The 14,926-nt window shown below is 35.8% G+C and overlaps 1 protein-coding gene across 2 annotated transcripts in view; it reads right to left on the bottom strand.

Annotated features, from left to right (window-relative positions):
• Nucleotides 1–14,926, bottom strand: part of LOC116667152 (chromo domain-containing protein cec-1-like) — a 270,808-nt gene that overhangs the window by 197,072 nt on the left and 58,810 nt on the right. For both annotated transcript variants that reach the window (XM_032491437.1, XM_032491436.1), the window contains exon 2: nucleotides 3,475–3,502. In XM_032491437.1, coding sequence (XP_032347328.1) covers nucleotides 3,475–3,502 — 28 coding nt within the window. The remainder of the gene's footprint in view (nucleotides 1–3,474; nucleotides 3,503–14,926) is intronic.

Raw genomic sequence — 14,926 nt, 5'->3', positions numbered from 1 at the left:
GGCAGTATCTCAGCTCTCTCTACTGAAAGGACACCGTGTACAGCTGTATATGTATTGCCAAAATCATCTAGAAAAGATCTTAGCATTTTACTTTACTTTTATAATGTCTATGGATTTCATAATGAATAACTTTTTCTGCTGGCAAGAACTGGTGATAGTAACAAACCTGTAAGGAAGACATTAAGTAGCCCTGTAGACTCTAACTAGCATTTCACCTCTCTGGACCTCAGTATTCTCATATACAAAATGAGGCTGTAGCTAACCAGATTCCTAAGGTTCCTTCCAGCTGTAATACCATATGATTCTATACTTGAAATTTGATAACTTTTGTTTTATCTCCTATACACTTCCATACCTTGCAAAGGACTAGATAAACAGATAGAAATGAAAAGATCAGCAATATAAGTTAAGCTTATTTTATTCATTTATATATATTATATACATAAAATTAAGACATATATATATAAAAAAACATATATATATAAAACATAAGCTCCTGATCGATGTAGAGAAGAAAACAATTGGGTTGGTACATATAAGAGAAAGGACAGATCATCATCCTATTACTTGTTGAAGCTATTTTATCCCAAAAACTGTCAGTGAGGAAAATGAATGAATGAAAATAAAACCTATTTGTGCCAAGAGCTGAACACTATTATAGTGATTAACTAAACGATTCTTTTCCCAGATGGTGATTTATTGTCTAGTAGACTGTTAGATTGCTTTAAAAAGTAAACAAAGAAACAACAATAACAACATAACTTGAAAACTCCCTTTCAAGTATTTTTGACTTAGAAATTTAACTTATTTATATTTTAGGCAAATAGTTTAATGAAAGTCTGTTTTTTCGTTGGTGCTTGGAATAAAATCAGATAAATCAGAGACTTAGCAGAGGTATTTCTTCTGCTTGATCAAAATAGCAATTTACTATAATGATATGTATTTTCTGTGAACATTCAGAAAATAGAGATCATCAAGAAAAATATAAATAAAATAAAATGTTATCCAGACACAAATAACATTTCAATGTGAACTCTTTGGGATATATATATATATATATATATGCATACATACATGATTCCTAATTATATATATATATATATATATAATTCCTAATTACATATTCCTAATTATATATACATATAATTCCTAATTATATACATATAATTCCTAATTATAATCATTGAATTATATTCCTAATGTAAAGTAAAGTAAAGTAATATAAAGGGTAATGGAATTTCTCATTGTCCCCAAATTACTTAAATGTAATAAACCCATGAGTAAATTTTGACTTTCCCGGTTAGATAAGGAAATGAGAGCAGGATAGGACCTTGGTCTTCACATGTATAAACTGTTGGAGACTACTGAAGCATAGGTTCACCTGGATGCCTCAGAGGATTGCTTTCCTTAACTTTATAGAGCAAGATCTACAACCTGAACATTATAATCTCCCCCTTAGAGCTGTGAATGAACATTGAATGTAGGCTTGACGTGGAGTTCATTTTACTGGCTTTCTTTTGAGATCTGTGTATTATCTAGAGTACTGTCTCATGTTAAGTAAGGCAATTGTTTATTCCTCCAAATTATAGTTCTATTGACTTCTTTGAATTGCAAATTTAGGTTTCTATATGAAGAATAGAAGAAATGTGTTTACCTAAAAACTATTTATTTAGAGGCATTTATTCATTTAGAAGATATACGATCTTTTCTAACCTTTAATTAGTCAGAAAGGGATTACTGATTTAGATGTATTAGTGAAATGTGAAATATTTTCTGTTACCTGTTTGTGCAATTTAACAGGTCTTTCTAAGGTGTTTTCTGCTGCCTTAAAAACAACATTTTAATAGTCTAACATTTTAATAACTTCAATGCATGTTTTCTTTGTGCAGAGAATTATTTAATTCTCACCATAACTCTTATGAGTTAGGTTATATTATTCCCAGTATACAAACGAGGACACTGAAACACAGGAGGTTAAATATCATTTCCAGTGTTATACTGTAAATGGGATCTTAACCAAGTGTGACCCTACAACCCGTGCTTTCTTACTCCAAAGTACAACCTCCCAAATCATGGCATAATCTGGGTTGTAGAATTAGCCCCAGTGGAAGAAGGAGACAATAACTCATCCAAAGGGAAAGAAAAACATATGTCAAGGCAGAATGGTATAAGAGCAAGTTAGAAGCAATGCTGCATTATTCAAGAAACTCAGTGTTTGGTATGCCTATGACATCAGGTAGAGATGAAGGATGCAGTGAGGTGGGCATGGGTGTGAGGGATTAGGATGGAGGTCCTTATATGTCATGGGAAGCAACTAGGTCTAAGGGATAGATATTTTATATGTTTACTGAATTGTTTATCCACTACAGCTATAATACACTGAGTGTGGTAAATTCAATATTCTACAATGGTGTGCTTTTCTTTGTATGGCTTAGCTTTTATGCTTCTATTGATGCTGTATTTTTGATAGCTTATGATTTATGGAATTTTCCTTTAATTATAATTAAATGTCCTTTTTACCAGCTTTGTCACTTTCTCCTTTAATTTTATTTTCTCTTAGAACTTCAAGGTGGGAGTGGGAGTTTTAGGAGTTCTGGAGAAGAAGACAGCTTAGTTGGTGCTCTGGACAGTCCTAATTGGTACACCTGACCTCTGCTTTCCCTTATATAATTATGTTAATATGCCTATTACTGTGTCCTATTACTGAGAAGGTTAGATGAGGTTTTGAATCATTTTATGTCCAGGTAGCAATACAATTAGAAATTAATACAGAAAACAAGTTTAAAATTTAAATAATCTCTCTCTCTCATTGGGGGTAAAAACAAAAGACAGAATATATAGAAATAAAAACAAAGTACATCATAATCCAAATCCAAGAGTCATGTCAAAAGCTGTACAGAGAGAAAATCTGTTTAAACATGTTGTTAAAAAAGAAAGAAAAAAAACCTTAAACATTCAATTAAAGTAGATGAATAAAAAAATAGAAGATTTCAGTTTTGATATGAATTGACTGTAAGAAACTATATACTTAATCATTTATTTTTATAAGGTGTGGATATATTTAGTCAAGGATATATGATTTAAAAGGCTCGAGGTGGTCACACAAAATAGGAACAGAATCATCTCAGCACATTATTTTTTCTTTGTCTCTGGTTTGCCTATAAGGCATGAGGATTTTGAAGGCATTATCTATACACACAGGATTCTACAAGTGTTGAGAGAAAAAAACTGAAATTCTTTTTGTTTATATGCAGGCTCTATACTAGAATGTTCTTATACAATAATGTCCAGACATCCCTAAATAATAGCCTGCCTCCACCTCTCCAATGTCTTAGCAAGTTCAGATTCCAACAAGAAAGAGAAAAAAAAAAAGCAATAAAAATACTGATGATTTAAAAAACAGAAAAAAAGATACATAATTTTAAAAGCTACTCTTTTTAATGAACCACTAAAATATACATATCACTGACTTACCTATCCAAAGGTATAAAAAGCCCAAAACCTGAAAGGAAAAAGAAGAAATAACAATAAACACCAAGATAATTAAATGGCAATATGTAAATAACTTTGATAGTATGGATAAAATACGTACTTTTTAAGAAAATATAAATAATCATAATTATATCTGCAATTGATAACCATGAAAAAAATTTAGAAATTTATCAAGACCTACTCTTCATACCCTGAAACAAAACAACAACAAAATCCACACACATAATTAAACAAATAAATACAATAGAATGAGACAGCTTCCTAAAAAAACCTTCATACTTTACTATTTACTCTTTTTAAAAGGAAAAAAGCCTTACATGGTTTTCAAATACCAATTACGCCATTTACTAGAAAACTTCTCTTTGGGCCTTTATATTGAACTTGGAGATGTCTATCGATAAACTAGAATGTCTAGTTATTCTTTCTTGTTTGAGATTTTTGCATGTTGCTGTCAACAAGCATTGACTGAAACATTTTTCCTTTAGGCAGCACATTTTCCCTTTGGACTTTCCTTCCCCTAAAGGTTTATAAGCAGAATTATCCAATTTTCTCTTTTTCATCATAAAAATAATGAAACTGTCCTTTTTCAAGTTCCTTTACCTGCTCAACATTTTTCATAATTCAGCTAAGAAGTAGCCTTATGGCATAAAGAAACAGATATTCCAACTTTCTCCTTGAGTAGAATAGAGAATAATTATTGTTAACTTGGAGTACAAGAAAAACAAGGGGAAAAGGAACACTTATTAAGCCACTTTGAACAATTATAAGTTATGAGTGAAGTTACCTCTAAGTTCATCAAAAACTACAGTGATTTTAAATCATATGATGAATATATGATGTTTTATACTCTTATATGCAAATGCATGTATGTGCAGGCACAAGCGTTTCTGAGTATAAAGGCTGAACTCTCATGATAACATTGATGCTGACACAGCTTATCCTTAATAGCCTCTCTAATCTTTTTCTGCTCTCTTCCCAGGGTTATTGTTCTTTTTAGATGACTTCTCTGTCTGCTCAGGGTCTTCCGAAAACAGTGAAGAATTACAATAATAATGATGGCCTCTAACCAAAGCCTTTTTGGGTACAAAAGATAAAAGCCCACTGTAGCTGGACCGAATAAAGAGGAGTGGGTTTGAGGTAAGACTGTAAAGAGCTCAGTGAACAAAGTATATGTAGGTAGATTTCATACAAACTAGCTGAATCTTTAGTTAAACTATTGGCTGTCAAAGCAGATAGTTTTCCTATGTCTCTCTCGCTCTTTCTAGAACTCTAGTCTCTTACTTCTGCTCCATTTTCTTCATGTGAAGATTGGCCTCTTCTACTTAGTTATCCAAATGTACCAGATTCATGGAGATCTCAGTTAGAGATCTTGGCTTTAGCACCTTCCAATCAATGAGTACAGTTGAGGTATAGTCAATGTTTTTCTTAAGAAAGATATTTCCTTGGTTGCTGGATAGACAATGGATTGCCTGGTTTAGGGTCAAATGGGTACTACGGGACAAATCAGCCTTGTCCAGGGTACGAGATCCTCTGGTTATGTTACACTGTGACTTTCAGTCTGATAAAACAAGGGTATGTGGAAGTATCAGGACTATGACTGGCAAAGAAGTTGGTGCTTTTAAGATAAATGTTTTGATAGCCCTAAGTTGCCAATATTATTTTATATATGAAGTTAGTGTATACTCTAAGAGAAATGGTAATAATGTCTTTAGGGTTTCTGTCTGCCTTCCTTACACCTTTAAACCAACTTGATTCATTTCCTGGTTTCAGTTCCTTTTATTATCATTAAAATCAACTGCCTACAACCCTCTTCCCTTGGCCCCCAGCCCTAGTCACATTCTGTTTTCATCTTCTGACTCCTGATCCTTATATTTGTCTTATCAACATCATTGTAGTTGGCTGGGAGGCTGATATTAGTCCCTGAGGCTGGACCCTCAGCTCTCTCTAAGAACTAACTCCCCTTCTAGGTGCCTCAGGAAAGAACTAGCCTTAGCTCACTCCTGCAACCAAAATTCTAGAACTAGCTACTAGACAAGAGTCTTGGACCTTTCAAGGTGTTGTTTGGACATTTAGCTGTCTTGTGTGATGTTTCAGTTTCTTTCTAAGAAGCGTTAATAAAAGTTTTTTCTGGCTAAAGAAGTTTCTTATAACTTTGTTGATGATGTCTAAGAGCTAGGAAATACTGTGCTCAGATTTATTTTCTGGCATATATAAGTGAAAACCAAATCAGCATTTAGACAGGTATGAAGTAAATGGGACCATTAAGGTGAAAAATCTAGGTCAGGAAAATAATCTAGTTAGAAGGTCATCTTAAGAGAAGGACATTTTTTTCAGGTTAATGACATCACTTGCAAATAAAAATTTCTCATGTTAATATTTTGGATATTTTATCTTGGCTAACTTTGACGCCTGTATGAGACTCTTATTTGAGATGCAGAGAAATCACTCACTTCAAGAATATTTGCAGGCTTCTTGATAAATTTATCATTGGTCTTTCCATCCAAGGACGGTTTAATAATAAATTAGAGTCTTTTAATAGCAATAGCAAAGCACCGAAGTTCTTCCTCTCCTGCATGAGATCTATGCCCTGACCCAGGATATTGTATCATATCCTAATCCCAGCATGCTGAGCAGTCCCTTCTCGGTTTGCACAGAAGCCTGAATGCATCACTTTATCAGCCTTCAGAGTCAGAATTATGAGCTGAATAGCTTAAGAAAATTTCAGCATTCAGTTATCCTGCATAAAATGACTTAAACTGGATTTAGAGGATAAAATTTTGGTTCTAATGTGAGCAATGGAGATGTATTTTATAGCCTTCCCCCCTTACAAGTGCACAAGAAACTTTGCTAAATGTGTTTAATATGATCACTAACACTGGTGTGCTATGATTGGTTGTGACGTGTCTTAAGTGTCTTATTACAAACAAGAGTTAAAATAGTAAAGTTTAGAAATGATATATTTTTATAATAGAGTGACATAAATGCTAACATTTTAATAATCTCACTTGTACTTGTTGCATTCAGATAACCTCTCGTGTAAAAGAGAAGAAAAGTTTGGGGTTAGAATTAATGGGTCAGAGAATTTGCAGATACTAACTCCTATATATAAAGTAGATAAACAGCAAGATCTTACTGTATAGGACAGAGCACTATATTCAATACTTTACAATAGCCTATAATGAAAAAGAATATGAAAAGGAATATATATGTATACATGTATAACTGATTCATATATACATATAACTGAATCACTATGCTGTACACCAGAAATTAACACAGCATTGTAAACTGACTATACTTCAACAAAAAATTAAAAAATAAATTAATGGGTCAGAAATTAAGTCTGGCCGTACGTACTTTTCTCCTGGAGTTAAGTTATACATCCAACTATGTGTCTTGGAGGAAAGGTGTAAGTGCTGCACGAGCTGATCATCTCCAGAACTGAAATGCCTAGTTTCTAAGAAGACATCTACAATCTGACTCTTGAAAACCTGTGTAGTCTCCACTTCAGGGGCTACTAAAAACAAATACATAACAACAAAATGTTTGTAAGTCCCTATGAAAATTTTAAAACACTTGTAAACCTGTAGAAAAAAAATCAATCCTATGTTTCCTCTTGGGTAGGTGGATGGGAAGATCTTTTCATAGAAAAGAGAGTAAGTAAATCAATCAATCAATTAAAATGAAAAATTGAGAATTTCTTATTCTGTTTTTGCCCCTTATCTGATGTTTTCTTATTGGCTGTTGAACTTGACAGGATTAAAATCACTCACTATAAATCTCTTATTAATATAAAATGAGTTAGATTGTTTCTAAAATGTCATTAATCAGTTATCATGTTCTCATTCATTTCTTTCTGTGATCAGAGGACACAGAGAACAGCTGGTTACATTTTAGTTACAAGATAAATCATGGTGTATGATCCATATTTTCAGCTCTGGTTTTCTCCAACACTCCCCAGCACCTTAAGATATTTGGAAAAAAATCACCTAATTTTTTCATTGCTTTCAGTGACAATATTCACCAAAATGCAATGCATGCCAGTATTTATTTTTGCAACAAATTAATTGGAGTTATAATAGAAAACAAAAAACCTGGAATTAAAAAAATTATTAGGGATCATCATGTTAGATGTAATGATCACATTTTCCAATCTTTATTGGCTTAGATTAATACACATGTAAAAAGCCTGGGGATCTAATAGTTGGAAACTAACTCCTTGTTTAAAACATACACACGTACACATATACACAGAATTGAGATAAAAGATTCATGGAGATATATTTATCTATACATACTATGCTGTGTTTTCTTTTGTATTTCATTAACTAATGTTTTTTATAACACACTAAATTGATTTAACAACATATTAATGGATGTGGATGCAACAACCTTCAGTCTGCAAAAGCTAGACTAGAAAGGGAGGCTGATATATGTATGAATACTTACAAAGTAACACTATGTATGCTAATACAGAAATGTACAAAGTGCAACTAGAAAGAGAAGGAAGTATTTTTATTTTGGGTGGAAATGTGAAGAAGATACGACGTAAAAGGTAACGTGCTGACTCTTAGTATGTAAATAGGAATCAAGAATGGGTTAGGGGTGAGAATGTGGAAAGATGAAGAATGAGGAAAGAACAAGTCTGTAGAGAGAAGATGATACCTGAGCAGCATCTTGAAGTCTGAACAAGAGCTCTCCCCAAATTCAGTGGCTCTAAATTATAAAAAGTCACATATATCATGCTGAGGAGCTTGGCCTTCATTTTTTAACAAATGGAAAGATATAGGACATACATATTATTTATGACTGTGGGCTTTGGGGTCAGACTGCCTGAAATCCTGGCCTCACTACCAGTATCTTTGCCACCTGAAGCAAATTACTTCCCCTTTCTGTGCCTCAGTTTTCTCACAGGTAAATGGGGCCGATAATGGGGCTTACCTTACAGAGTTGTGAAAATCAAATGAGTTGATACATTTAAAATTTTGTTTTGACCCATAAAAGCCAAAACATGTATTAGTTGATCTTCATTTTATTATTATAGGAGGATGTTATGTAAAGAAGTGAAAGAAGGTGAGAAATGATTGCTGGCTGGTTTGTAAGGTCTGTAGATCAGGAGTCAGCAAACTGAGGTCTGGGGGCAAATCTGGCAGTGACCTGTTTTCTTGGCATCTGCCAGCAAAGAATAATTTTAATATATTTCTAAGGGTTGTAACAAAGAAGAAGAATATGCAGCACAAACTACATGGCCAATAAAGCCTGAAATATTTACTAACTTGTCATTTCCAAATAAGTTTGGAGTAAGTTCCAAATAACTCTCTATAACAGATGAATCTACATGTACCCAAAGTGAGTGGGTGAAAATGATTACACAAAATAAGGACAAATACTTCCCAAATCCCCAAACCTCCAAAATGTTTCTTCTTTTTCCTGACTTAGAGGTAAAATGGAAGTTGTGGTTTGCTGCCCAGATTCCCATTCCAGACTGAGACTCTTATTCCCCAGAAATAGTGAGAATCGACTGTTGGTGGCTCATGGTTGGATTCCTCTCTGGGAACAGCAAAAGGTAGCAGCCTTAGCCAAGGTGAATCCCCTTCAGAGCAGCAGGAGTCCAATGAGTGGTTAAAATAGGGGAACAAAGTCTGGTAGTTGATCCCAATTGGGGAAATTCTAAAGGATAATCTAAGTTCCACAGCTCCTCTCGAGAACTTGATTGCAACTATATCACAATTCAGTCTCTCCCTTTGCCCAATCTGTTTCCCTCATTTCCCACAATTTTGTTCTTGAGAACCTTCCGCTTAAAAATGCCTACATGTTTATCCTAAAGAGTATGTCTCCTGAGGAATCCAAATTAAAACTGTGGGTGTCAATAGTGGTCCGAGGAAGCAGATTCTAAAATGGAGCTGGATTGAGAATAACACTGATGAAAGTAGATGTAATGTGATAGTCATGGCTTGCTGTTTACATGGCTTATAAATTTTCTTGGTGTTGAACTAGGATGGAATAGCTGCATAAGAGAAGCTACTAGTTGGTGCAATATCACAGATGTTTGAAAGGGTTGGGAAAATTGAGACCATGCATGGACCCAAAAACATGGGTTTCCAATGACCGAGGCTAATCTTACTACAGCTGCTGAACATCCAACACTAAGTTCCAGTACGGCATCTCCCGTGAGAAGGCCAGTAAGTTACTGCGAGGCAAGCTAATTACATTAGACATTTTCTACCCTGCAAAGGGCAGCCACATATTCTGAGTATAAGTTTTCCTTTTATCTTCAGACTCTCAGTCAATACCATTATCTGATGGTTTATAGTATTTTAAATCAACCCATGACTCCATATCAAATCAGGGCAAGGAACCCATTTTAAAGAAACAAAAATGCAGCTGAGTGTGCTATTTGATACCACACCTCCCAAAAGCTGTTCACTTGATGCGGTAATGGAATAGCCTTGTGAAGCTTTAGCTGAGGTGACAATTTGGAAATGACTCCATTCAAGGATGGGGGAACCATGCTCTGAGACTGAAAAACATCCTCAAAGACTCCAAACATATGTTGTTGTAACTCAGCAGGTAGGATACCTGGGCCCCAGAGCTAAGGGTGAAAGTAGGAGTGACCTTGCTTGTCATTGCTTCTAGTGACCCATTGAGAAATCGGTGCTTCCAAAATCTGCAAGTCCAGACTGTATTTATCTAGAGATGTGAGTACCCAGAGAAAGACTTCTTCCACAAGGGTACATAACAAGTGTTTCATTTAATTTGAAGCCCTGCTATCCCGCTATCACTTTGAACTACTTGTGCCAAGAGACCAGAAAGCAAGGAAATGAGTCACCATCCTGCCAGGAGTTGCTAATCCTGTTCACATTGTGCATTTTGCACAATAAGGACAGGGAAAACATGTTTGGCACACAAGGGACTTAGAGTGCTTCTTGGTATGTTCTTGCCCAATTTTGATGAAACACGGACAAGTGTAGCAGCCAGTTTGAGAATACTGTGGTGACTATGGGGCTGAGATCTCTCAGGGATGTGTGGTAGACAGAATTATGATGAGTATTCACCCTAAAGCTTGTGAATGTGAATATGATGGAATACTACCATTCCCAACAGCCTTATGGTGTAAAAGAAACTTGTGATGTAATTAAGCTTTTGAACCAATTGAATTTAAGATAGAGATTATTCTGGACTACCTAGTTGGATCCACTGTAATCACATGAATCCTTAAAAGTAGAAAAGAAAAGAAGGAGGTAAGAATTTGTCACCCCAGGTGGTGCAAGTGAGACAGCACGCATTTGAATGCAGACCCTGCCGGTTCTGAGATCTTGGGCTTATCACTAAAACATTCTGAACATATTTCCTCATCTGCAAAGTACAAAATATAAAATCTGCAAAAAGATTTCTATAAGAAATAAACATAATTCATGAAATGGGGCATACACAAGATACTCAACAAATATTCATTTCCTTCCCTCCTCTAATTTATTGAATGCTAGTACAAGCAAAAAAACTATGATAGAAAATAGAGGGAATACATAAAATGTATAAGGTTCTACATTTTAAGAAATCTAAAATCTAATTAAGGATAGATGTGTTATATATTATATAATATTTATGGCAGATATGGCATTTCAGAATAGTCATCTAGGCCTTTGCAAAATTTTATCTCTATTTGAAATTAATACTGGTATTAGATCCAATATTACAATCTTCTACTAAGTCATTTTTATTATCATGCCTTTGCTTCCCGTGTTTGGTTTCCTCAGTACCAAATTGATGAACTGTAAAGTGTGCACCCTCTCTCCTTAGCATTGCATCCACAGCCCTCACTGCAGTTGCACTGTGTGTAATGAATTGTTCCAGGTAGGAATGTTTGTCTTCTCAGCATGTTGTTCTCTCTCTGCACCTGCTCCTCTGTAACACTTCACTCCCAAACACAGATAATTTCCCTCTATGGCGACTGTTTCGAGAATGAGCCAAACACAGAGCCAGCCAAATGAACCCTTTCGAGATGAATAGGAAACCAAAAGAGGTTGGAAAGGGAACCATCCAAGGATCCAGAATCAGTCTGACCCAAATCGGAGAGCTGCCAACAGAGGACGAGGGGAACTGCCTCCCCAAGGTCACTGAACATGCTCTGGCAGCAGTGCCCGCGGGAGCGAGGGAACACCAGGTCCTCCTCCCACAGATAATTACGTGCTGCTGATGTCTCACTGTGAACATGGCAGAACCTGTGTTGTAATTCTTAGGAGCTTTCATTTCTGAATTCTCAGGAGTCCTTGGAGCTGTGGGTCTGACCCAGGCATTAACATTAAAGCTGTAGTGGAGACTCTACATGTGGCTTTGATTTCTGCTTGCTACAGGCACCCTTGTAGATCACTGTCATGAGGACTGACTGCAATTCTTTTGTGTGGCTCTGGCTCCAAAAAAAATGTCAACATCCAGGCACAAAAACCAAAGTTAGAACACACAACAGGCATCACCAAGATTTTGCAGACATCTCCCTTAGCAGAGAGAACGTGACTCAACATCTAATTATTGTAAATAGACCAAGGTGACCACTGTCTGTCTTGCTCTCCAGCAAAGAGAGATATTTCTATTTTAGCAATGGACTTCTATAGCTAATAACTACTATAGGGTTAACTTGTTAGTGATTTTTGACGTTGGGAAAGATAGGTAATTAAGGGAGCTATTTTTACAATCTTCTTTTTAAAGAGAGTTATTTCTGAGTAATCCTTTAAAATTTTTCAAGTGCTTCTGTAAACTAAACTTCCAATTAAAAAAAAAAAGCAAAACAAAAAGAAGTTTCAGAATTGCCATCAGTTCTTATGTAATATAACACCCATGTGCAGTTAGTCAAGGATATTGGCTAATACATTCTCTGGTTTGGATACAAATTAGGAGAGTAAGACAAAAATATTTCAAGGTCATTATTTTCGAAAAATAGCATTTGTTTTATTGTGAAATTTGCATATGTTTACTACAAAATGCAGACAAGAAGTAAGAAAAAAAAAAGCCAGCTATAATCCCAGCATCCAGAGATAACAATGTATTCTGAAATGTGACTTGAAGGCAGGGACCATACAGTGGTCTTGTGCTTTGCATAAGTCAAGTCAGAGATTCTCAAACTTCATCGACTATTACATTGACCCTTGAACTAAAACACAATCAGCAACCAAACCTACAAACTTACTAAGTCACGTTTTCCAAGTGACTGTCCCTGTCCTTGCTGTCTGTATTTTCAGAAAACTGCATAGGTGATTCTGGTACATAGTCATGGTTGAAAATAACTGGATTACATATTAAACATGATTTTCAAATGATGATAAATAAATAAAATGAAAAGATAATGCATCAAAAGAAATCAGAGTACATAAACATGTGATTTCTTTTTCTCAACAGCAGAATGTGCTTATATCCTTTAAAGCCTTAAATCAGTAGCAGAGAACTCTAGTACACACATTGCTGCTTTGTGGTAGGAGAGCTCCAGCCTTAATATTCTTGAAACTGTTTCATGTACCTCTGACTAACTCCTGACCCCAAGGTTTAAGCATCGGGTACCTGTGTTTTGGCTATGGACTCACACCTCCCCATTAACTGGTGACATGCTGGCTGGTATATTCATCTCTTAGTTTTCAAACTCCTGACTCCACTTCCTGGTTTCAGTATCTCTTTTGTATTACTTTTTCTTTGGAAACACTTACAACTCATTGGTTTTTTGTTTGTTCGTTTTGTTTTTTAGGATCATGGGTGGATGGGGTTATAGTTTCTCTCTGGTTTTGGTTGAGTTTTTCATTTTCTTCCTCTTAGAAATTCCTCCCTCCTGCCCTGGCCTGGTGGACCAGCTATGCTAACCATCTTGGGCTAAACTAACCAAAGGCGAACACTCTTGCCCACGAGGTGCCTTGGAACTCAGGTTCTAGGCCATAAAGACAACTCAGTACACGTATCCTATTTAAGATAGGTCTTCTTTCATTCTTCCTCAAGATACAGTGCATAGGCTTCTTGAACTGAAGGATATCCCTTTATTCATTTATTAGCCAAATACTGATTAAGCATTTACTGTGTCCCACATACTACCTGGGGCCTGGGAGCTATACTGGCCAATAAAACATACAGTATCTTTTCACACACGAGACCTACAATCTTGTGAGGTCCTATAGAAAAGAAACCGACAAGTAGGTAACATGTCAGAAGGTGATGGTGCTAGGAGGAACAATAAAGCTGATTACGAAGATGTGATGAGGTGGCCATTTTATATAGGGTATTTATGAAAAGGCCTTTCTGAGGAGTTGGGTCGCTGTTGTTAGCAGGATGTGCAGACATATAAATGGATAAGGAAAAGCTAGGTGTATACCTGGAGCACAGTGCCAGCAAAAGGGGTAGATGCGGAGGCCAGTGAGATTTTGGGGAAGTGAATTTAATTAGAGCTTTGTAGGCTAGAGTCAGGACTACAGAATTTACTCTTGGTGACTGGGAAGCAGTTGGAAGGTTTTGAACATAAGAGCAACATTATCTGACATATATTTTTTTAAAGCAAGACACTGGCTGATAAGAGTAGAAAGGCCTGTGGAGAGGTCAGGGTGGAGGTTATGCCAAACATTTAAGTAAAGGTTAACGGGCACTTGGATGGGAACTGTGAGAGTGGAGGTGGTGATAAAATGTCAGGTCTTGAAGGCATAATTTTCCAGATGAAGGGTTTGTCTTAATTAAAAAAGGTTACTCCACAATTTCTTTATCACACAGCTAAAAAATATTGAACCAATTCTCCTTAGGACATGGAATGAGGAAATTCAGTCTTCCAGTTTGCATAATTTGGAGAGTGTAAAACAAAGTTTTCTGGCATCTACGTGCATTTTCTTTTATTTGGAGATATTGGTGAATTATTATTTGAGAATTTGGAATATGAGTAAGCACATATTCTTATTAGACTTTTCCTGGGAGCCAGAGGTGTACCATGACTATATTCCTCATCAGGCTGATCATCTCTTGATGTTCAAGTTTAAAATGTGTCTCACAGTCTGTCCTGGCCTTGGGTGCCTGGGCCTCTGAAGATACAACTTACTCTATAGTTTGGAAACCATCACTGAGGATCCCATTTTAGAATTCACACACATACCTGCTACCCGAGTACTTTACCTAGAGGCCTATTCAAGAGAAATCACATTGCTGATTCTGTTGTTGTTCTGTTGAGATTTTGGCAAGGCATATTTCACATTTTTGGAAGCACAGATCATCTGGCCAGGTGAATAATTTCCTTTCCAGTAAGTAAATAGTGCCCTGTTTGAAACATAGAAGTCCTATCTATGCCTTTTAAATGAGAGTGATTTGAGATCCCCATAGGCTGGGATTATGTTTCAGTCATCACTTTATCCTTTTCCGGCACCAATAAAATGTATTTTGAGTAAATGAATGTGTTCCTGCCTTGTTTGTCTGTAAAGGG

The sequence above is a fragment of the Camelus ferus genome, chromosome 11, assembly GCF_009834535.1.
Source record: "Camelus ferus isolate YT-003-E chromosome 11, BCGSAC_Cfer_1.0, whole genome shotgun sequence".
Taxonomy (NCBI): domain Eukaryota; kingdom Metazoa; phylum Chordata; class Mammalia; order Artiodactyla; family Camelidae; genus Camelus; species Camelus ferus.
The sequence above is the reverse complement of the archived record's forward strand: the minus strand, read 5'-3'. Positions and strand labels throughout refer to the sequence as shown.